General features: G+C 42.4%; 1 protein-coding gene across 1 annotated transcript; it reads right to left on the bottom strand.

The window, feature by feature from the left end:
• Positions 1-210: 210 nt before the first annotated feature.
• Positions 211-24,298, bottom strand: GIPC2 (GIPC PDZ domain containing family member 2). Its single transcript, XM_064665567.1, has 6 exons — positions 24,003-24,298; positions 16,535-16,720; positions 12,705-12,885; positions 10,484-10,593; positions 9,608-9,689; positions 211-1,689 (listed from the first exon to the last, which is right to left on the bottom strand). Exons 1-6 carry the CDS (start codon positions 24,243-24,245, stop codon positions 1,535-1,537), a joined length of 957 nt encoding a protein of 318 aa, XP_064521637.1. The 5' UTR covers positions 24,246-24,298; the 3' UTR covers positions 211-1,534.
• Positions 24,299-24,686: the final 388 nt, after the last annotated feature.

The following is a 24,686-nucleotide window of genomic DNA, read 5'->3' as shown; positions in this document are numbered from 1 at the left end:
AAAGATCACTGGATGGTATTTATAAGATCTTCATGCAATATTTCCTAACTAGAGAAAATATCCACTAATTGTTAACAGGTGCAAAAAACTGAAGGGGAGTTTGGAAGCCTTCCTAAATAACCTAGTAAAGAGAATGAGGACCTGCTCTCTCCATGATGCTTCAAACTCTCATGGTTTGAGACCCAAAAATAATCATTGACATAGAACATGTGAAATTATTGGCATAGTCTTTATTTTAAAGAGATGTCTGTGAGACAGTGAAAGACATTTTCCTCAGAAGAAAAGTAACTAGGAAGTGACTTAGAAAACAAAGTTTTGTAATAATTATTATTTTATACTCTTATGCAAATATAAAAATACTAAAAAGCTAGGACACCTTCCCAGGTCAGACCCCACATTCTTGTTTAATTTCATTTTCTATAATCTCAGATTTATTGGTAAAAAATTAGCAGTTAAACGCTTATGTACAAATATAATTGGAAATCCTAACATCTAAAAGCAGTTTAACGTATTTTTCAGGGTTTAGTCATGCACTGTCATCCAAACCATGAGTGTCTGTGATTTTACAAGAATTATCTCTAGGTCTGAACACCTTCAATTCCTCCTGTGTTTCCACATTGAAAAAAAAACACAGAAAAGAGGGGAATTCCACTAGATTTCAAGAATTCATTTAGCATATGCAAAGATCAACTAGTCCTAGACTGTAGTCTCCAAAGCCAACTCACAGATATTATTCAAATATATCAACAGGAATCAAAATTAACATTTATTTCTCCATCCACAGTTCCTATTGCAATAATATGGCATCTGAATAAAGCAGCAGCCTCCTACTTTAAGCATTTCTACCCTACTTACTCACCTCAGTAATATCCAGACAGAATGTCCTGTGGCTCAAAGGCAAACGAGTCTTTTCATTCCAAGACTTTAGTTCTCATCTTTTAGAGGATTTTTTATTTTTTTTTTGCTGAATTTGCATCCTAAAGAATCAGAGTAACTTATTCCCAGCTTTGTCTACACAGCAAAGACAATGTCCAAGCCAAACTGTAAGAAAACCTGAGGCTTTGGGTTTTTCTCAGCTTTTTGTGTACATGAATACTCAGGGACAAAAGGAAAACCAGGGAACTGCAGCATAGAGCTAGGTAGTTCCTCAACAAGTTTATAAACCTCTCTAAAGAGATAAAATAATCCAAACTCCTTGCTGAGTTCTGTCTAAAGCTTTTCAGAATATGGATATATCAAAGTGTCCGTACAATAAAAAGTACATCATTTTCATAAAATTTCTGTATAAATATATCACCTTGACGCGCCCCTCACAGCGATTTCTGCGTGCAAATTAAGTTTTTTAAACGTGCAGCTGTCGAAACTTTGGGTTTCTCTTCATGGTTTTATTAGAAACCTTCCTTTGCAAAAGGAAAGCCTCAGACGAGAACACTTTACACAGAGCACCCTGAACTCATCTCGATAAAGTTACTGATGGAAATATTTGCAAATCACTTTGTATTTTCAAACAGGGACTGATGGAGTTGCACAGTTCTCATTCCAGTCGTCCCTGCTTGGCATCTCCTATCGCTCCCCACACGTCAAAGACAAATTCATCCGGGAAGGCAAAGTCTCCAAGAGTTTCATCCAAGGCCACCGCGAACTCGTCGGGGTTTCTCTTGTCTCTTCCAGCTTCCACAATGGTTGCAGCTGAAGAGCAACAAAACAGAATAATGGGATCAGCATCAAAGTGGCAGCTAACACACAGGGCCAAGGCAGGTTTTGAGTGTCTGTTTTCAGAACCTGGCAGGGTCAGCTTAAGGAGAAGCAAAGTTTACCTGCTGAATTTGGGATTTGAGGGAATTTATGTGCTTAATTCCCCCCACACTATCTACTTGCTGCTCTGATGGACAGGAGAGCTTCCTCGGAGTGCTCTTTATACATTCTTCTGTTTGTTTGGCAGAGATTTAATTTTTAATTCAATGACCTTTCATTTTAATGTTATTAAACTGTATCCTGTATTCATTACAAGAAGCGTGGGCCTAAAAACAAGGTTAAACACAACCCTTGTGTGACAATGAGACCCATGCCAGGTCATCACCAACTCCACCAAGTTTGATATGACCTTGCTGATCTAAACCAGAAGATCAGAAGGCAAACTTGAGCGTTTTTCTCCTCTAAACAACGCAGAACAGATCTCAGCAAGTTAAGAGTTTAAAGTGGCCAAGCTTTTCACAGAAAGCCAAAAGGCACAGGGTTTAAACATGGAAAACAACACACAGCCTGCAAAACAGGCACATGCAACCAAGCCAGGATGGGTTTGCTAGCAACAGCCCATGTTTTACAAGTCTAAATGTTCAAATGTTAAGCATGACCTGCATTTAAAAAGGAGTATTGGCAAATGAGCCTAGAGAAAACACTTGAGCACTTGAATATTTTAGGAAACGAGAATCCAAATGTGGCTCAACTAATGCGTTGTGTAGAGCACAAAGAATATTAAAATCTGATTTGCTAGGTATTGGACACAGTGTTTTTGCAACTGCCTGAAAGAGGTTGTGTCCTCAGGAAACTATGGTACAACCTCAAGCAGATTTGCTTAATTTTTCAACGTAATTTCATTTAATTTTTAATTAGCTTATTTTTGTCAACAACAAAAATCCCCCAACCAAACCAAACCAAACTAAACCAACCAAATGCACAAAATAAAGCCACAGCACCTCCAGGTACTAAAGAGGCTGAGGCATTTATTGTGGGTCACGTTATTGTCCTGCTTGGATCCACATTTTTCCACATCATTCCAAACTAAGGAGCAATTAATTTCAGTGCACGAGTTTGCTTCAGTTATTATTACCTCCAGCTTTGAAAATCATATTTAACTTATAGTGCCCTAGAGGCTGGGTAAGTTTTTGCTTTTGCCTCTGGAAAGTGAAAAGGTTATTTCTGAAAGTCTCAATCAGGTGGTTCAAACTGTGCAAAAGCAAGGGAAAGGCCTTGCTGCTGTAACCAGAGCCAGCAAAGACCAGGAACATCCTGGTATCCAGGAAAATGAAAGCAGAGGTCTGATATGACAGAGCCAGACTGTGATATCTTAATGTCTTAAACTGCAAAATGTCCCCCATCTTTTGTTATACACAAAGGAACCATCACTTTCTTCAAGAATGTATCAAATTCAAGGATTTGATAACTTCTAGACTTTTTCCAGAGGGATATCCAAATGGAAACCACGTATTACAGTGCCTGAGAAAGGGAAGGGAGTCTTGAAGCCACAGGAAAACATCTTCACTGGGACAATCTGCCATGTACCACATGCACTGTATTGAATCCACACAGCAAAGCCTCTCTGATAAAAAGGAAAATAAACTTTCCCTACTCTGCAGTTTTAATAAATTTCTTTGATGTTATTTTGATGACCTGAAACTCAGCTCATTGACAGTTATAAACTTCTGCCAAACAGTATTTGCTGTTGTGCAAACTTGTAACAAGCTGTAAGCAAGCTCGAGCCATATTCCACACTGTAAACATCAACAACAGGAGTTCTGAAGAAACCTGAAGTTTTGGGTTTAACTGTGTTCAGACATGAGGCTCCAACCACAATCACAGTGTGCCAAACTACACAGAGCAGTCCAAGGAAAATATCTGTAAATCTTGACAAATAAACTGCTGTGATGGAGACAGTTCAAGTGTAACTCAGCTTGCCAGGCTGGTTCTCAAGGACTCTCAAGATCTCTTTCCCTGCCAGATGAAACCCTGTCCCTGTAGCATTGATTCTCTCTGCGTCCCCTGGGAAGTTCCTGGGACTCTTGATTCAGACAAGTCTGGATGGGAAATGGGCATTAAACAGGGGACTTTTGTTCCTGACAAGTGGAATATGAGGATTTGTCCTATCGACTCCACTCTATATTCCCTGACATCATGGCATAAAAAGGTACTTATAGAGAAGAAATCCTGGAGATAACGAGGTGAAGGGTGTAATTGAAACTTCACAGATTTCTGGATATGAGGCAGGATATGACCTTACTCTGGATAGACAGTGGGAGAAAGTCGGAGAGAGAAGATCTGTGCAAGGTGACACAAGAACAAACATAGTAAGATACTTAAAAAAGCTGCCGTGAGCAGAGTAAGCATCTAGACAAGTGTTTAAGCAGAGGGGGAACAAAAAAATTAGCCAGTTTTAAGATAAACTGGTCAAGAGACATGAAAGAGCCACATAACAGTGACAGCAGAGATTAAACAAGACCACCCAGCATTGCATCACAGTCTAACTGCCCCAGCTGAGGCCTCAGAACTGCACAGTAAAACACTGCCATTAACAGCAAGTGTTACTTCAAACACAGTATTCCTTTAAAGGTTGAGCTTCCCAAACAAAAAAACAGAATTTAAAAACTAGCTTATACTTGAAAACAAAACCCACTAAACACAGACAATCAGGACAACTTTCAACTTAGCCAAGAAAGAACCAGAACGTCACTGCCGTGCTAAAGCCTCAAACCAAAACATCTTCATCTCCAGTGCTGTGTCCAGCTCTGGGCCCCTCAGTTCAGGAAGGACATTGAGGGGCTGGAGCAGGTCCAGAGGAGAGCAACGAGGCTGGGGAAGGGACTGGAGCACAAGTGCTGTGAGGAGAGGCTGAGGGAGCTGGGGGGGCTCAGCCTGGAGAAGAGGAGGCTCAGGGAAGACCTCCTCACTCTCTACAACTCCCTGACAGGAGGGGGGAGCCAGGGGGGGTTGGTGTCTTTTCCCAGGCAACCATCAGCAAGACAAGAGGGCTGGGTCTGCAGCTGTGCCAGGGGAGGGTTAGGTTGGATATTAGGAAGAATTTCTTTCCAGAGAGGGTGATCAGGCATTGGAATGGGCTGCCCAGGGAAGTGGGGGATTCTCCATCCCTGGAGGTTTTTAAGAAGAGACTGGATGTGGCATCAATGCCACGGGCTGGGAACCACAGCGGGGTTGGATCAAGGGTTGGACTGGATGATCTCAGAGGTCCCTTCCAACCCAGCTGATTCTATGACTCTATGATCTGCATTGAGCAGCCGCCACCAGCGCTACCGGGGCACGTCTGACGTGCTGTAATTATCAGGGCACACTCCCATCGCCAGGTCCAGCGGCTGGAATGCGATGTCCATGGAATGCCGGTTCCGCGGGAGGCTGCAGGGCCGTGGCTGCGCGTTCGGCAGCGCGGTGCTGACCCCCAGTGCCGGCGGGGCCGCACTGCCGCGCATCCCGGGAGCAGCATCCCTCAGGAATTCCAGGCACCCCGTGCCAAGCGGAACCCCGCCTCACTCCTTCCATGCATCCAGGAGCACTAAAAGCTGACCAGCCTTCTCCGTCACCCCCGAACACGTTCCCGTCTCCCCAGGCAGGTGCCGCAGCCCCAGGGCGGCCCCGCCGTGCGGGACAGGCGCGTTCCCACCGGGACATTTCCCACACGGAATTCCCGAGGCGATTCGAAACCTGCCAAGGCATTTAGCAGACACTTTGCCAACTTGAAGAAAACTCTGCCGGTTCTCGGGGGGGTGACGGCCTCGTGCCAAATTGTCACCACTCCCCTCCCTCTCCCCCAGTGCTTCTGGTAAGAGCTGCACAACAAGTGATTACAGGAATTTCATTCCAAGAGAATACTCTTCCACACTCAAGAGAGCCCCCAATTGTTTTCAGATTTATTTTTTTTTTTAATTTCACTTCAGGCAACGTAAAAACCTGATAAATTTGTACATAAAATGTGAAAAGTTCGGCAATCTTAAAAGTGATGAAAGGAATTAGAAGTCTTGTCAGCTTTAACTGAGAAGCTCAATATCAACCTTTCCAGAATCTGAACAAAGTAGTATGCTGGCTTTTCAAACCTAGTCCCTTTTTTAAAATAACTTCAAAGATCTTTCACAAAATCTTTATTTTCACTTTTAACAGACACATGGGGCACAAGCCATGAAAGCCACCTGCTGCCTGCCACTCTTATTATCTACCTTACACTCTTATTATCTATCTTTTCTGCCTATATCCCACACTGTAACTTCTTAACAGAAGTCTTAACAGAAACCTCAATATTTATTTAGCTGTAATGCTATTGGAAGTTTTGCCTTCACCAAAAAGGTAACAAATATTACTATTCTGTTCTGTCAGTTTAAAGCAGAAAATGAAGCATAACACTGCATTTTCCAATATTCAGCATTATTTGTTTTAAGCTTCATGTTCAACATTATCGTATCTGGCATTTAAGGTACTATTACAAATATTATTTCTTGTTCCTTTTTTTTTTTAAGTACTAATACTTCTTGAAGTGGAGAAGTTTTCTCATTTAACTGGACTTGCTGCCTTTCTTTTTTTCTGGAAATTCCCATTATTCTCTCAGAGTAAATGAACAGCCACAACAATACGCCCCAGAGTGTATACAATAAAATCCTTTGGGAAATGAAAGTCTGGTGACAGAAGGAGAAGAAAACAAAAGATCCAGGGAGAATATCACTCCAGTTAAAGCATTTTGAGATAAAAACATGTATTAAATATTGCTGGGTTGTGAACCAAGAGAAGAAGCTTGAGTGACAGCAAGTCCTTTTTGCCACCATTTTTCAACCAGCAGCATTCTGGGGTTGGATCCCATTGATCCAGGCTTCCTCCCACATAGAATTTTTGGGATCAAATACAGTCTACAACAATTCAAGACTTACTGATTTAAAAACTAAATGCCACCAGTATTTTTCACTAACACTGTTTCCTGAGTTGCTCCCATTAATCCACAGTTCAAGCTTCTTTAACAGAAAAGAAAGCATAGAATTTAAAATAACCTGAATTATCTCTCAACTGTACATTTACGTTTTAAAGAAGGCTGAAGTCAAGCCTTCGCCCAATTTCTAGTGTGCCCATAAAATGGCTGAGGAACACATTTCCAGAGCCAACTGTCCCTTTTGTGGATTGAATCCAGTTTGCAGTAAAAGAGTAAAGAAATAAAAAGGTAAAAGTGCATCCAAAAGCAGGTATATAAATCTCAGCAGCATTTAGATCTCTGAAAATAAAAAACTGTGCCAAAAAAAAAAAAAAAAAAAAGTGCATGCATTTCCACTAATGATTTCCAAGCATTTTGCTCCAACTTAGGGATTTGTGTGTAGATTTAGTCAGTCTTTTTGCAACTATCACGATACTTAATTATGCAAAAATTAAGGGCTTTATCTCACCTTTAATTCTGTCTGTAATTTGACATTAGGGTTTCTTTTTCTTTCTTTCTAACTTATGGCTTGAAACTGGGGCACTGTTTTAGAATTCAATCACTCCATGGAAGTGTCATTTAAACGGAGATGAAGGAGCAACACTGACATCCAAGGATTCTGACAAACAGAACTGCAAGGGAGTGAGCAATGATTGAGATCTTAATCACTTGTCAGCTGCACATTGTGATGACTTGCATTTTCAACTAATCTGGCTTGAGTAATGAGTGAAATTTCGAGCTAAGTGGTGATTGGCATTCTCTGAATGAATCTTTTCCTCATATTTCATTTTCATGGATGACTGATCACATCCAGTCTATGAAAAACTGACATGTGTTAATTGAGCAGATATGTGACAGGTGATTAGCCCTCCTTTGCTAAAGAGTCTTAGAGCTGTTTAATTGTTTTTAAATTATAAAGTTTTGTCAGCACCGTTGGCCGCCGACTCTCAGATTTGAACTTCAGGATGGGGCTTCAAAGGTGCAAACTAAACCCTACAGTCTTTGATTCCTGACAGCTTTTCTTGGTTACACTACCTTCTGGGGAGGAAAAGAAGAGATGAAGGACAAAACAACCACCCAGTTGGGAAGAAGAGAGTCTCTCTGAGAGCAAAGATCTCTTCCTTCTTTGAGTACTCTTTTAAGCCATTCTTTGAAAGTTTCCAAACTACAGACTGAAAGAGGAAGGGCACTACATCTTTGGGGGGAAAAAGAAAAAAAAAAAATCAAAGAATTCATGGGAAAACTCTACCAGGTGCTTGGCAATCAGCTCAGCCATGTGTTGATAGCTGAACTTCTCAGTCTTCTGTGCCAGAGCCATCCTGTTACAGCCCTGAGAGCCAAAACCACAGGGAACAGCAGCTCCCACAGCACTGTTCCCATGGACACCGAAAGCAGGACACCTCCAGCTGGTTATTCCTGTCGGGTGAGGAGCCTGGAGACCTTGGCAGTAACCTGCAAGGACAGGAGTCTCCAGAAGCCCAGCTTAAGCCAGGACTGCAACAGCTGCAGGACAAAAACAGCTCCCAGAGGGACAGCTGGCAAGAGACTCAGGGCTTTGAAGCTGGAGCCAGAGATGGACTGAGGCACAAAGGCTGCAGGAGAGGGACAGGCCATGGAATCCTCCCCAGCCTAAACATGGCTCAGTACCACACAGGGATCCCAAGAGCACGTTACATGGCAGCAGCATCACATGTTAAAGTTGCTGGGAACAGGAGTTTTGAGAACTTTTATTTTCTGGGAATAAGAAAGTTTAGACGTTACTTAAAGACCAGAACTCACAAGTTTTGGGGCAGCTCTGCCCTCTCTTCTAGGTCAGGAAGCTCACCTCTACCTTAAACTGAAGAAAAATAGTGTTTTACCTGCAATTTTTCCTGAGAGAAAACCAGCAGAATCTGCCAATCACATGCTGGCTGGCAGGAGCAGCCACAAAGAACTTTTGGCTATTCAGATAACCTCCTTTTGTTCTCACTCCTCTGTGCTAACTGCTGCCTTTCCAACCCTGCTTCTTTGCCCTTAGTTTCATGCCAGACCTATTTTCTCTTCTGCTCTTCCTTCTCCACTTCTCTCTCAGGAAAGCTTTCTTTTCAAGATCACTTTCCATTTAGCTTACCCTTTTCCTATTTCTTGGCTGATTTTTTTTTTTTAGGTATTACCATAACAATAAATACCTTCCTCTTTATCTCAGGATCAGCAGTTCCAGAAGATCCCATGAGGAATACACCAGCCACAGTGGCACTGCTTACTCAGCCAGACTGCAGCTTCTTCCCACACAAACAGAAATTCCTACTTAGTTGTTGTCAGATCAACAGAGAAAAGCAAGGACAAGTTTGGTGCACTTTTAAGGAACTTAATGACACTTAGTTCTTTCATTATAAATTGATGATTCTGATAACTAGTAAACATTCTGCAAGTTTTCCCATGTTCTTCAGAATACAGGTTTTAGAGAATTTGATAAATTGTACAATTGCTCTGTCAGTTCCCTTGCTAAATAGCTGCCCTTTCACTGATGAAGATCTCAGATTCCAACTTCAGCAATCAACTGTGATGTGTCCAAGCCAAGGGGCAAAAAAGCAAATAAACTTGTCCTTAAGAATCCTTAAATGTGGTACACACAAGATTCACTAGAAAACATGTGCCAGAAAGAATACAGTGTGACAGTTATGGCAAACAACTTAAAAATTCTTGCAACAGTGTGTAGATAATGTGAAGAATAGAGGATTAATTCATTACATCATAAGGATTGAAGTGGGAGGAAGATTCTTTTATCAGACACACACATTTGCAGAAATACAGGCAAGTTTTTGAGGCTGCATGCTGGACAAGTTTTGCTTCATTTACATCCAGAGACTAAAGTACTCAATAAATTTTAGAGTGCATTCAGAAAATGAGAAATTGCTTAATTTTGTAGTAATGTATTTGCTAAAAACTCACCTAATTCATTATCTCTTATCCCCATGTATGTTTCAAGAAGCTCATCCACTTTATTAATTGCATTTTCTTCAACTTCAGTTGGCTTTATTGAAACAAAGGGAGAAAAAAAAGTATGATTATACCAGCAATTTGTCAGTGATTACCCTTACTCCCATCTTGGCCACCTAGACTTACAAAATCTACAAATAAAATTGGTTATTCCACTCTCTTTCCCTCTTCTCATAAACCTGAGCCTACCTCCTGCCATCAAAGCCAGGCAGTTCACACATTCAAACTAAACATCTCCTGGCAATACAGATCTTCCTCAAACTCTCATCAGATTTAGGAGAACCCAGAATAAATAACATCTCTTCACCAAAAACTCTAATCCTGGTTTTACACATATTCATGCCCATGTAATTAGTCCCTCCTAACAACAACCCTTACACTGGCCCCACACACTTTGCAGTGTCAGAAATGGAAACAATTCTTCAACCATCCTCCCTTTTTCTTTCCCCTTTCCCTCTTTGGTCTACTCTACCTTAAATCCATCCATGTAATCCATGGATTCCAAAACCTAAACTTAGGTTTTATGCTTCCAGGTTCCTCAGTCCCATCCTATCCCTGCTAATCTTCAACTTCCTATAACCATTTCTCCATGCAGAAGGCAGTCTTTGTCCCACAAGCTTTGTTAACATCCAGATTTTTCCTTCCTACCTTGTGACATCCAGATTTTTCCTTCCTACCTGGTAACATCCAGATTTTTCCTTCCTACCTTGTGACATCCAGATTTTTCCTTCCTACCTGGTAACATCCAGATTTTTCCTTCCTACCTTGGGGAAGAATAAATCAGGTGCCAGATAACTGAACCACTGAGGGGCCCCAAGGTAACCATACCATCTCCTCCACAGTAGCAGTGCCTTTGGTTCTCAGGCGAAGTGTTTCTCTCCCTTTGGAGATTTTTGCCTCTGTCAAAGCTCCACCTTTGGACCTTGGTTCCAGCTTTTCTAAAGATAAAACAAACAACAAAAATAAAACAACACCAAGCAAAACTAAGTATATGGTACATCAAAATATGATGTATTTGCTTGGGTTATTACATTATCTTCACTGCTTATTCTAATCAAGATGTAGAAGTATGTAAAAATTATAAATTAACTATATTCTAAGTATTGCTTTGATGACAGTTTCTGGTCTTCAAACTCCAATATCGACCTCACTGAAGCCAGGACTTTCACTGACCAATGTATCTAAGCAGGTCTATGGCATGCACTTCAATACATGCACCTTGTGTAATTTTATTTCCCTATTCTACAGAAAACTATGTTTATTCCTTAATATTAGATAACAGCTGCAAGTCACCAGCCATCTGCTGATTTATTCTGGTCTTTACATGGCAGGTTTAGCATTGCAACATTCCCATCTTTCAGTGCTGCAGTGGTGCAAACAGCCCCACAAGGCAGGTCATGATGAGCCACGCTGAGCTGGGCTGAGCTAACAATTTGATTCCCAGCAGTCACACAGGGGAAACCAACAGGAATTCAGCACCTGCTTGTCCAGCAGGACCTGGGTCTTGTTCCTCATCTCCTCTGGGGCTATTCTCAGCAGCTGCAGCTTAAACACTGTCTTGAATAAATTTGTGCCTAAAGCCCAACTGCACCTCAGGCTGGAGGCAGGATGTTCTAACCTACTGCAACGTGCAAATTGATTTATGTAGGGTAAAAAGGTGACATGCACCTTCCAAAAATCTGCCCACAAAGCTCTGATTGCCTCTTAATTCAATGTCAGATCAAAGGTATTGCCATGAAATTAGCAGGTCTCCTTCTCTACATCACAGGCAGACTAAAAGGTATCTTAATCACCTGATTGAAGTAAATACTATTAAATAATGGCTGAAGTCATCAATCAAATGCTGACTTACCCTGGCCTTTACAAACAGACTGTGGAACACTTTCAGCATTGAATACAAATTACAGGCTCATATTAAAAAAGGGTATTGCTGTGTTATTAATTGCAATAGAATAGATATGTAATACTACTTTAGCATAATGTATAACATACACATTTAAAGTTGATACAGGAGTATCAGCTAATATCCAAACGCATTAGAGATAAACTCATAACTCTCATTTTTCACTGAAGCACCAAAAGCAGAAAGAAATCATTGCATTTCTCACATTTTCAATTTCTGCTGCTATTCTGACACCAAGTGTCAAGACTGGTGTATGACATTAGCTGTAAAATATTAACACATAAAAGAAGATTTGAAAAATAAACATTTAAAACTTTGGCTGCTGTAGGGAAGATGGTGATTTTGAATTTCCCATGATTGCAGCTGCGCAAAAGGCCTCATACAAACTTATGATTTAGCACTATTTTGAAGTTCTTATTACAGGAAAACGCTACAAAATTTGAGGGGATATAAAAAAACTGAGATGATAAAAATGATAACTCGGTCTCTGTTTTGATTCCCTGAGTTAAATATACCGGGGGTTTTTTTGTTTGCTTATTTACCACATTGATAGAATTAATATACATAAGAATTCACAGTAGATATGCATTCCTCTTATATTTAAGTATAACATGCAGGTGGCAAGTAGAGACAGAGCTTTGCCATGTTGCTTCCTTCCAGTTCTGAGTATTCCTGCTGTATGATTAGAGATCCACAAAACAGTTGGGGAGAGGGAGAACAGACAGGCAGAGAGGCAGCAGAGGAGGTGCTCTGGGGAATCTCAGTGTTTTCTGCAGCCTGGAAAAGTCTGACACACAGATCAACAGGGAATATGTATCAATAGGGGAAAAGAGGAGTTTTGAGGGTCAGCACATTAGTGAAGTGATCCACACTTTAAAAATGTATCTGTGACACAATTCCTGCACTTATTTTGCAGCATCATGCAGTGGCAAAAGAGACTGAGACTAAACCCTCACAAGGATGACTGCTGGAGAAAGCAAGGTGGAAGAAGATCCATTCACAAATTTTGCACTTCAAAGAAAAAAAATTCATGCACAGCTAAAAAAATAACGTGGCAGCCACGGTACCTTAGGGGTACATTCTGAAAACAAACTCACAATGCAGTGCAATGTGGGATTTTGCTATCCAGTGAACAAGAGCACTCACCAAATGCTTTCAAAGGCTCTATCAACTCCAGCTTGAACATCTGACCTTTCTCCAGATCTTTCAGCATTTTGGCGACTTCATAATGCCGACAGTCCGACACGTTTTTGCCATTTATAGTCTCTATGTGGTCACCCACGCAGACAGTTCTGGTTTGGTCCATCAGGCTGCCTTCTTTGATTTTCTAGGATTTAAAAAGAAAAACAAAACAGAATTAGGAACATTCCTTTAAAAGGTGACACCTTTTCAGAGGTGACACCACAGAGTTTCGAGAACGTCAGTGAACAACATCAGTAGCACTGAGCTTGTTATTCCAGCAGTGTGTTTGGTCTGTAAGATTTTCATAAAACATATTTTGAAAAGCATTATTTTTCAAACTAAGTATTTTAATAAGCATTGAATAAAAATATCAGCAGGAAAAAATGCAACTATTCTTTAGAAATTAAGGGTTCTGAATAAGCTAATATTTTTTATGCTTTAAAACTGAACCCAGGACATGTCACTAATGTGAATGTTTAATAAATTTTTGGGGGGTTATTTTGATTTAATAGCTTGACAAGCATAGGAACACAATTTTTCTCTTATCAGGTATAGTCCAGGGACATGAAACAGGTGTGTTATATAGTAAAAACTACATACTATAAAAGGGTCAATCTCAATAAGATCCACTTCTAGTGATAAAACTGCCATTTTCCCCATCAAGCTAAACAGCTGTATCTCAAAGGATTTCCTCTGAAATAATAAAGAATAATAAAATCTTCTAAATGCCACCTCATGGAAAACACACACAGTCTAAAGGTCGTGACAGAAGTCAGCATTTATAGGTTTTGTGAAGTGGAACGTAAAAAGTGAGGGGGAAAAAAAAAAAAACTTTAAAATAATTTATCACACTTAAAATTTCAGTGATTGTTTACTGTTGTTACGTACTTGTTATGTATTTGTTCCTCATGTGCTTACATCACATAAGCCGTTGTTCTTTGGCTATTTAAGAGAAAAGCTGTGACACAGTAGAATATCTTATATTTAGCAGAGATACGGATTCCATTTGAATGCGTTCCTGAATTACAATCTTTTCAACAAAGCCTGACGTTGTTCAGGCTGAGTTTGACTGAGGTAACAGGGAGACAAAGCACACAAACATATTGCCACCTACTGCAGTGACACCCGGCCCAGCTGCACAACCATCCCCAAACCTGCTCCCGCTCCGCGTGCGCGTGTGTGAGCCCACACATGTGCCTCCATCTGAGAGGCAGTGGGAAGTGTGAGAGTGCTGCTAGAATGCACTGCCACAGTTTGAAGCTTCAGGATGAGTTTAACTCTTTCCAACACTTTTTTCTTTAATCTAGATCAAAACCAAACTTGTGCGCTGTGAACCACCTGCAACTCTTAGAACGCTTCCACCAACGCTGCCTCTGTTCAATCCTAAACATCCACTGGTCAGATGATGTGACCAACACATCTGTTCTAGAGCAAGCAGCAGTCACAAGTATTGAGGCCATGTTGCTGAGAACACAGCTGTGCTGGGCAGGGCACGTCTCCAGGATGAAGGACCAACCACCCCCTCCCTAAGATCCTGATTTATGGGGAACTTGCCACCGAAGAGAAGATACAAGGACTGCCTGAAACAACATCTCAGCCTTGGCCATATTGATCAACATAACTGGTCTACTCTGGCCTCCAATCAGGAGGTCTGGAGACACACCATCTCTAACGCTGCTGATGCCTTTGAGAACGCACGCAGTTAGTTTTTATCATCACTCCAAGTGACCTGAGACAGCAGAGCAGCATTGTCACAGTAGTTAAGGTGCAACTGCTAGGCCTGTATTTCAAGTGCTCTACAAGTCCAGTGAAAAGCTGTGAGGATCTACATTTCCTATGTAATGTCTACCCCATTTGATAATGTCTCCTTATACACCTCTCAGTCATACTTCAAGTTCTTCTGCTATTCTTTGAATGTTAATTTGATTCCACAATACTTCTTCCCATCTGGCCATGTACCCCAAAAACAAATTTGTGAAAAGGGAATGACACCAAGTTTTGTTCTTGGCATGGCAAAATAACATTAGATTTCACAGGAAAAGAACCTGCAGTTCAGAGTGTCAGGTTTGAAACTGGCTGGGTTATATCTCAGATGTAGAAAGCACCCTGTTGTTCAAAATGCAATAAAATTACTACAGCCCATAACAACTTTCAACAACACACCAATCAGTAAATTTAATATTAACTTTTAAGTAAGATTGGAACATAGTAAATTTTCAAGGAAAATATTTGTATATAAACAAAAACAATTCTATCAAACTTTAAAGTAGAAACAGCTTAGTCTCTGCTTAGTCATTCACCTAGACAACCAAGTATAACAAAGATGCAGCTTTGACTTTGCATATGTGTTTCCTATGCTGCTTTTAAAGATCCATTCTCTACATGTGCAACAACAAAGCTCCTGGAAACTTCCTAAAATTGATGTATTTCCATGAAGACCACACCATTTTCATGACAATGCTTATTATTAAACCAGTACGAGGAAAATCGTGTTTGTTCAGAGAAGTTTTACCCGATTTACTGGAAATTACAGCTTGCCTTGCTTATGTGGTGAGGGCTTTCCAGTCTGCTCCAATTATGCAGTATTCTGTGTGCTGGCTGCTCTCTCCCTGTGTTACCAACCATGCACAGAGAGGGTTTCACTGCACAGTGCTGCACACGTGAATGCTGAGCACCGAAGCACTGCTGTCAATGCCTCCTTTTAAAATGCCACATAAGCAGCAGCACGACTGAATGGTATGGGCTGCGTGGATGCCATCACCAGAAATGCACACTTCTGTGTCTTTAAACATAAAAAACGAGGCTGTGGTTTTGCCAAAATGCTCACTGAAACCTCCACTGCATCTTGACTTTCTCAAACGCGATCAAATTTTTCCACCACGACGACGAGCGAAGCGATTTCTAAATCGTGTCTTGTTTTATATCCACGGCAGCAAAGGAATGAACAGAAAATACAAGCTCTCCTCACAAGAAGCTCTGTTTACAACAGCAAAGAGAACAGCAATTGGGGCAGCAGTGACCGAAGATAATTGCCAATGCCTCGCTAATAGTGGATAATTGGAGTAGATTAGAGCAAGGAATCTAAAAAAGGCAGAAAATGTGATTAAGGTTCCTAACACCTAGTCTAACAAGAAGGGTAGCATCATTTCCTCAGCCTCTACTTGCCTCAAAACATACTATCTGTAGGTCCTCCAGAAGAGAAGGGAAGCAATTATGATTAATATGTTGTGCATGTTACTGCCCATAGTTGCTACTCAAGTTAATTGTGGTAAATTGTGTTAATTCATATCCTTTTAATTCACACTACCTAAGGCAACAATACTGGAAAGCTGAAAAAGCACTATACTTGCCCCTATTCTAGTACAGCACAAAGGCTTCTGCCCTGTGAACAGGCAAAGACTGAGAGAACATGATCTCATTATCACATGAGCGTTCTATAAGCACCTAATCAATGACATCAGGAAATCACTTTAAAATAGGAGGGGGCAGAGGCAAGCAGGATCTAACACCCACCACCTCAGGGTAGGTCGGAAAACACAATGGTCACATTGTAAAGCTGATACACATTACAGGAGCAATGAACAAATGAACTAATTTTGAATGACATGCTGCACAGAAATAGCTGAGCTAATCTTGAATGATGTACCTAAAGAAAGGCAACTTTTTCCTTTACTTACCATATTTATGATAATAAAAGATTTTATAGTCCTGAAGGATCATTAAACCAATAATCACCCTTTTATATTAACAGAAGCTTCTACAGAACAAAGTATTTCACTGGTAATTAAGCTCACCTTTATAAATGCACAGCCAGTCCCATTGTCTGTAATAGTAAGTCCCAGCAAATCCTCAGTTTTAAGAATTTCCACTTCTTTTCGTTGTCCCTTCACGTGGGCAAATATGAAATCTTCAAGGCCAATTTGTGCACCTAAGAGCTTGTCCATGTCAACTTTATAAGTGTTCAAAGTGCAAAACATGATCTGTGTGGGAGGAAAGCAAACACATTAACAGTATATTAGGTTTGATGAGCTTGATAGGAAGATAAAATGAGAGCATGGTGCTGGCCTCTGACAGATCCACAGGTGAAAGGAGGATATCTGTCCTTCTCCAGCTGTCCCAGGAGAGGTGACAGAATCCACAGGATTCAAAGATCACTAGGGACTACTTAAAACACGATTGCTTAAAAGCAGTTTAATGGGGGAAAAAAAGAGCTTATCAAACCGAAACGGCCATGAGAGAGCATGAAATGTTTTGTATTGCTCCATGTGTTCCCCCATGAGCTCAGAGCATGTTGCTTTCAATGGGTTTGCTTAGTTCCTACCCTCCCTCCAGCATGACTTGGGGTCATCCCTGTCCCAGCTTAGTAAAAGCAAGGCTTAATAAAAAGGGTAAATTTCTTCTTTATAAATCAGCTTCTCTGAGGGATTTCCCTTCAGCACTGGGTACCAGGCACTTCTTTTTCTCCCTACATTTATGGCAGTTCTTCAGCAGGGAGGCTGATTGTCCTGGGCATGGGCAGGATGAGAGCAATCCAGCTGTACTGCTTAGGGAGAGAGATGATGCTTTTGCCCACCACGGTGCTGCACGAAGGAATGGCCATTCCAGGCAGGCTTTGGGCTTTCTGCTCTTATAGGCTGTCCTGAACAACCCAGCCAAAACAGAAAAACCCAAACCCAGCATCCCCCTCACAGCTCTAGTAACTACACCTGCCCAATGCCTTTCCAAGCTGGAGTGGGGGCCAAGGGATTCCACAGCTCCTCCTGCACAGCAGCCAAACCAGAGGAACTCTGTGCTCCAGGAGAAACCTGGAGAATCCCTAAAACCTACTTGACCAAGACAAAGAGTACCCCCAAAGATCATCTTTTACATGCAGCTGGAAGCAGAGGAAGAGGAGGAGTCTTGCCACTCCGTTTGTCCCTCCAGCACGGGTGGCAAAGGCACAGCAGCAAACCATCCCACAGAGGCTCTGCTGCCAGCAACGTGCACACGGATCTGACAGGACAACAGATAAGGGCAGATACTTTTCCACTCCCTGCCTATACCTGCTGGATGTTATTCTCCTTCAGAGTGCACCTTGGACCCCCCTCGCGCTCCAGCCCCAAATTAGGAAGTGGAAAAAGCAGTGCCAGCACATTAAAAGGAGTACACAGTGGGAAGCCAGCCTAGCATTCAAGAAAAACAGCAGCAGGATGTCACCCCGTGTCCTTCATCTGTGCCACCACTCAGGTGGCAGGCCCTGGGGAGCAGTCAGCTGCCCAAAAAACCAGGCACAGAGCTGGGCCTTGCTGGAGAGGGAGGGTCTCTTGCCTTCCCAGCTTCCCTCACTATCCTCATAAAACATACAGGTTTTCCCACACTAGAACACTTCAAATGCCTTTTCTTTCCTTCTGGCATCCCCTGGATGACAGCAGAAAAATCGAAATGAAAGTCCTGTTTAAGTTGATTCCAGGTCAAATGAGGGGTGGATACTTTTTACTAATGTATTTCACTGAGAGCACTTAAGTTTCCAGAGTTTTCTAGAAATTAAGACTCTATAATAAGGGGAGTTTGGTTTTAAAAACTGAAAGTTTAGTAGAGAGATGGTGTTTCTGGAGGGAGGTCTTGCTTAGTCGTTTTTAAAAACAAAATAAACAAAAAAACCCCCACCAAACAGCCTGGCTTCAAAGGCTACTTGCTTATCTCACCTAATCCATCCCCTGCAATCTAACACCTTATTTAACAATGAAAGTCGTAACAGCACACCCCTAACACACATTAGTTTTATTTGCTTAGGTAATGCAATGTTTTTCAGTCAAACAATAGTAAAGCAGTAATAACACCTAGAGAACTTAACTTAGTTCTCTTCTAAGTAGGAAGTTGCATTCTGTTTTGTAAATAAGAATAATCTCGAAGCATAAGCTTTTTTTTAAAAAAGAATTCAATTCAAACAGACAATATCAAGTTCACACACACATCTTCTCTCTCAAGCTACATAACTTTGCCAGTTTAAAACGGCAACTCAGTTCTTTGTTCATTGTTCTCACAATGAACAACAAGCAGTCTTTACATTTTAGACATTAGCATCCTTCATCTGACCTTGTCAAACAGACAATCATCTAGTAAATACTGTCACACCTTTGAATAGATAAAATTGGCAACAGAGCAGAAATGTGATATTTAGAAACTCGATCCAGAGCTTCTCTTTTTAGACTTTCATCTGGATGGCATTCCTACTACAGCCCATAAGTCTGCAGAATTTTTTGTGAGTCAGTTCTGTGCTAACCACAAGGCTGAGAGAGCATCAGCCGGTCAAAAATAAAACTTAAATCATTCTTCATCCTCTTTAGTGAACAACTGCTTTTCCTTAGAACAAATACATGCAAAGAGCAATGTACTAAAGATGTATCTCTCCAGGATAATACACCATGACACCATCTACCAGTCACAGCACAGCTTTATTCGTACACAACTGAGACCTGAGAATTCAAAAATTATATTTTTGGTGGGTTTTACGTAAGTTTAATACTGGTACCTAATAACAGATTATATACTTAAATACTTAAACAACAGTTTCCACTCACTCCAGTTTTGGCACAATTTAACAGTAATTTTCTCATCCAAAAATGATGCAAGAAAAAATTCAATGTGCAATTTTCATTGTTAAGTCTTTCCTCTCCTTACCCCAAACCTTCATATGCATTTGATCTTTAACTCAGCATACCAGTGCTGTGATATTTCATGCCAACTTTAGCAAGATATTATAAATCAGAACTGTTACATCAGTCCCAGAGTATCTAGGATACCTCCTTCACCCAGAGTTATCTTGTGCAGCACACAGAACAAGGAAATTCCATTCAGTGACAGGATCTGGGGGCTTATGCACAACCTTATAAAATAGATTATAAAATGGATTATTTGCTGCATCAGTATTTTCAATTGGAAGAGACCACATTAGCCAGTAAAAACCAGGGTTACACTGTGTGTTATATAAAGAAACTGTATTAGCTCAGAAAGAGAGGGTTACATGATGTGTTATATAAAGTATATATGCAGTACCATACTGCATATCCTATATATTTATTATGTTCTCATCTTCCCTATTAAGCCTACACCTTGAGATCTCAGATAGCTTTACAGAGGAGATCATAATCTCCTTCTCTGTTTAAGAGGCAGGGAAATGGGAAATCTAATTCTGAGCAAGATGTGACACCCACTGACACCAACTCCTCCAAGTTCTACTGTGCTTTTGGTACTGCATCAGGTCTGCAACTTTGCCTCCCCAAATACATTCAAAAGTTTTATAAAATAACCATTCAGTTTGGGGTTTTTTAAACCCAGAGCACACATATATGAGTTCTTCTATACCATTATTTCCATACTCGTATTTCAAATACTTTCAATTAAACTATTTGAAAAAGACACCGTTAACACAGCAAGCATCACGCCTAATACATTTAAGTGACATTTAAGCACTGCTTAGGGAAACAGCAAGCAAACAATTGCTGCCATAGGGCTGGGAGGAGGTGGTTTGTAGGGAGTGTTGTTTGCTCACAAAAGCATTCAATCTGTAGGCGAGATTGTGAGCACAATTTGTTTCAACGGATAAGCAGATACAATAAAACTTCCAACACTGTGGTGATGAGGATGAAGATTTCACAAGCTGACCCTTTTCTCTAAAACACACTTTAGATTTAGAAGAGCAGTGTTGTTCAGAAACCTAAGTTTCAGCAGTGGCTTGTTGGTTGGCCAGCAGTCTTCCATAAAAGTTTAAATTGAACAGGTTTAAATTAAACACTTCTAAGAAAGTTGAATGTGGCACAGCCTCACAGTGTACTTGACTGTTTAGCATGAGGAGGCAAGGCCTGTGGAACAACAGCCCACACATAAGCTCAGGAGCTGACTCTTATTATTGGAAGAGACAGAGGGAGCTGCATTTCTGCCCTTAGGGCTGCCAGAAAGGGCTCTCTTTTCCTGTATTCCCCTTGTGAAGCAAAACTCCTGCCACTGTGAAGGAAACCCCAACCTCCACTGGCTCTTGAGAGACACACCCACTGAGCATTCAGCTCACCTCAGCAGCCCCACCACACTTCACCTTTCCAAGCACCCAAAATCATCAGAAGCACCAATTAGGAGTACACAACCCAAAAATCCATACAGCTCCTGTGGTTTACCATTCCCTCCTCATCTGATCAAGAAACAGTCTTGCTACAGCTGCACTTTGATAGCCACGTTCTCAGTGCCTTATTAGCTACGAATGCTTTAAAGCCCTACCATGTGCTCTCACAGGAGCACACCACCACCAAATGCTTTAACAGACCCATCAGTCAGTGCTGATTATTTATCATACAGGCTGCACTTTAGCACTTTCACCCTTACAGGGAACATAACATTCCCTGTTACATTTCCCAACAGTCACAGTGGAGTGGTAATCCTAAATGGCCAAGACTACAGATAAATACTTTTTCCAACTACTTTTCCTACTTCATCCTCCATAGAAAAAATAGAGGGAGATACTTTTATTACTCATGCAAACAGAAACACACATGTGTAGTTAGTTAAGAATTGCATCTATCCATATATTTTTTTAGATCTGTGCTTGCTTGTTGAAAGCCTGTTGAAGCAATTAAGTTAAAAGACAGGAACAATGTGATCTACCTCGAACAGCACTCATACTAATGATAGAGGTAATCCATTGCTAGAAACCACATCCACTCCTCCTCCTCCCTGTGGAAAGAACATTAACACTGTACCAGGAAAAGACAAAATGCTGGTCACAGTAAAAGTCAGAGAGGCAGGCAGAAAGGCAGGCTAAACATCAGATTCAAGAGGAGTAACTGAGATATATTCACCTAGGAAGGTGAATGAAGAATAAAATACCTAGACAAGAAAGGATGAGTAGAGGAAAAGCCTCAGAAAGCTGCTGTTATGTCTCACTCCTCCACAGACACCCAGCAAACACCACAGGAGTGAAGGAGCAACCCCTTTGAAGCATCCCCTGTCTTGTCCTGTCCCCATCTGACCCTGCCCATGATCCAGGTCTGCACAGAAGTTTCTGTCAGTGTCTGTGCAACAAAAAACGTGTTTTATATAAACTTCTCTCTGTCACCGTTGGCAGTCAATCACAGAACCTGGAAAGGATTCTCCAGCAGAAGCTGAACTCAGCTGGTCCTGTGAGATGTGATCCAAAGAGGGAATGAGGTGCTGCAACCACGCGAAGTCAAAAGGAAAAGTGACAGATTACAAGTGTAGCTCATTCTCAATCTTATTAAAATGCTCAGGCAGGAATTTATCCAAAAATGCACACCCTTGCCTACACTCCACTGAACTCACAGATCATATTAAATGTATTCACTTCTGCAAAAGTTCTCTGAATGGTCTCCACACCAGCCTCTGCCCCTCCCTTCCCCCTCTCTCTTTTCCACCTCAGTCACTCCCAGGCAGAGATCCCTGTGATAGTGCCTGTTTCCAAAGGCACTCCCAGGCAGAGATCCCTGTGACAGTGCCTGTTTCCAAAGGCAGTGGGGTGGGCACTGCCCACAGGCTCCAGCACAGCGAGGTCACAGAACCTGCCCTGCACAGGGACCACCCACAAACAGCATCTGAGCACCTCAGTGTCTGTCAGTTTGATGAGATGTAGCTTCTGGCATTATTCTTTACACCAGACTACCTGTCCAAAAGCAGCTTTACCTAACAGAAAATACCATTTAAAATAAATTCTAATAAATTCACACTCCATGGCAGTTCTTGCTGTTCACTGATCTATTCTATTTTATCTTGTCCGTCCAAACTTCTGTTGCAAGACCCTCTGGCCTAGGTCCTTCACTCTGCTGAGCCACCTTCACAACAGGAAATATTTTTGATCGTGATTTGCATCTCGTACAACTTAGTTTCTTAAAGCCAACTGAATTTACAGAATGAAAGATTTAAAGTTCAGTGCCCCCAGAAATAACTCTCCATCAATTTCTACCAGAAACCACATTAAAACAAAATAAAACAAACAAACAAACCACAACAGAAAGACCCAAAAAGCCACACATAGCAATGGAACAGCGGAGAGGAAAAAGAAATAAGAAACTTCTCTAGTTTGGCACAAGGCTGGCAATACATGCCCATGAAACATGTGGTGCTTCCTCTAAAACCTTTGAGGGTGTCAGATTATACATTTAGCAGGAGAAACAGGAGAGCACCATTCATACAAAATTAAGTTTCCTTGTGAATGAACACTGTTCTTTCTCCAGTCAGTGGAGCCGAAATTTCAACAGTGAAAGGAAGAAAACTAAAATAGAAGACAATCTGGCAATTAGGAGAACTGGAGAGTAAAAGGTCTGAGATGGAACAGAACAAAAGGGGAACAGCAGCTCAGTATGGAAAGAAAACAAAGCAGCAGAAGGTCAGAAAGCAGCTGGGAGGATCTGGAAAATAGGTGCATTGCCTGGCAATGGCACTGGTACCTCTTAATTACTTAATGCAACAGCGACTGGTTAAACTGTACCCACTGCCACTGCCACTTTGCCTTTACAATGTATTGTTTGGAATGCTGCTACCTCAGGCTACAGCAAACTCTCAGAACTTGACAACTTTTAAAAATGCCAGTAACAAAGAAGGGAACAAGTAAAGCTGTACAGCCACACGTAGGCGTAATGAAATGTTAGCACTTTGTTTCAGTTTCCCACTCAGAGGTCAAGGTTCACAGAACCACCTAGGAAGAACTTGATAGGGCCACTACCTTTTAACTAAGAGAAAACAATGCATTATCCAAACAAATGTTTAGAACGTGGCTCAGGAAAAAAAAAAAAAAAAAGAAAAGAAAAAAGATCAAAAAGGCAGCAGCGTTAAAAAAAAAAATGAGTTTGTTACAGACTCAAATAAAGGTTGGATTTGACAATCTCAGAAGTCTTTTCCAACCTGACCGATTCTATGATTCTGTTAAAAATAATTACCTGATAACTATATACCAGATAAAGCAGAAAACTTTCCAAACATCACACTCAGCTGAAGTTTTAAAATGTAGTGAGATTTAGGGCACTTATACCCCCTCCCGTTTAGCCTTCACTCTGGGTATTTACCCGCAGGGCCCCGCTGCCCCTTCCCTTGCCCAGAGCGCAGCAGTGCCCGGGAGCTGTCACACCGGTTACCCCAGACACCGCAGACCTGTCGGTCAGGAGGACCACTGCTGTTTCCGTCTGTGTCCTTTCCCGAGCGGTAACTCGGAACAGCAAAGGGAACGTCTTTCCCCGCAGAAGAGGCGCAGCAGCCGAAGCTGCCCGCGGGCGGGGGCCGTACCTGCGCGGGGTCGATGCCGAAGGCCCGGCCGATGCTGCCGTACAGCTCGCGGGCGCTGCCGAAGCCCTCCACGCGGCCCGTGGGGCTGCCGTGCGCCAGCTGCGTGTGGAAATGCAGCCGCGACGGGGCCGGGGCCGCCGCGGGGGACGGGGACGGGGCCGGAGCCGCCGCCTCGCTCTCCACCAGCTTGAAGGTCTCCTTGGACTTGTCCTTCTTCTTCTTGCTCCGCAGCCCCAGCGGCATCTTCCACGCTCCGGCCGCTGCCGCCCGCGCTGGACTCTGCCCCCGGCGCGGCACCGCCCCGGCCCGCGGCCATCGCGGCCGCCAGGTGCGGCCCCGCCCCGACACCCGGCCCGCGGAGCACGGCCGAGCCTGAGGGGGAGCCCCGGGCAGAGCCCTCCTGGCCGAGCACCAGGCTGAGCCTTCCCCGCCCAGCCCCGCAACAGCTGCGGCCGCGGAGCCCGCCCGACCCTCAGGGGGAGCCTCAGGGGGAGCCTCAGGGGGAGCCCCGGGCCGAGCCCTCCCCGCCCGGCCCCGCAACACCCCCGGCCCGCGGCCGCGGAGCCCGCCCGACCCTCAGGGTGAGCCCCGGGCCGAGCCCTGTCCGCGTCCCGACCCTGCAGCCTCAGCGGGGGCGTTCGCCGCCTTCCCTCGCTAGTTCAGGAATTAGCGAAGATGTTCACC

The sequence above is a fragment of the Pseudopipra pipra genome, chromosome 9 (assembly GCF_036250125.1).
Source record: "Pseudopipra pipra isolate bDixPip1 chromosome 9, bDixPip1.hap1, whole genome shotgun sequence".
Taxonomy (NCBI): Eukaryota; Metazoa; Chordata; class Aves; order Passeriformes; family Pipridae; genus Pseudopipra; species Pseudopipra pipra.
This window is presented reverse-complemented; position numbering and strand designations above follow the sequence as displayed.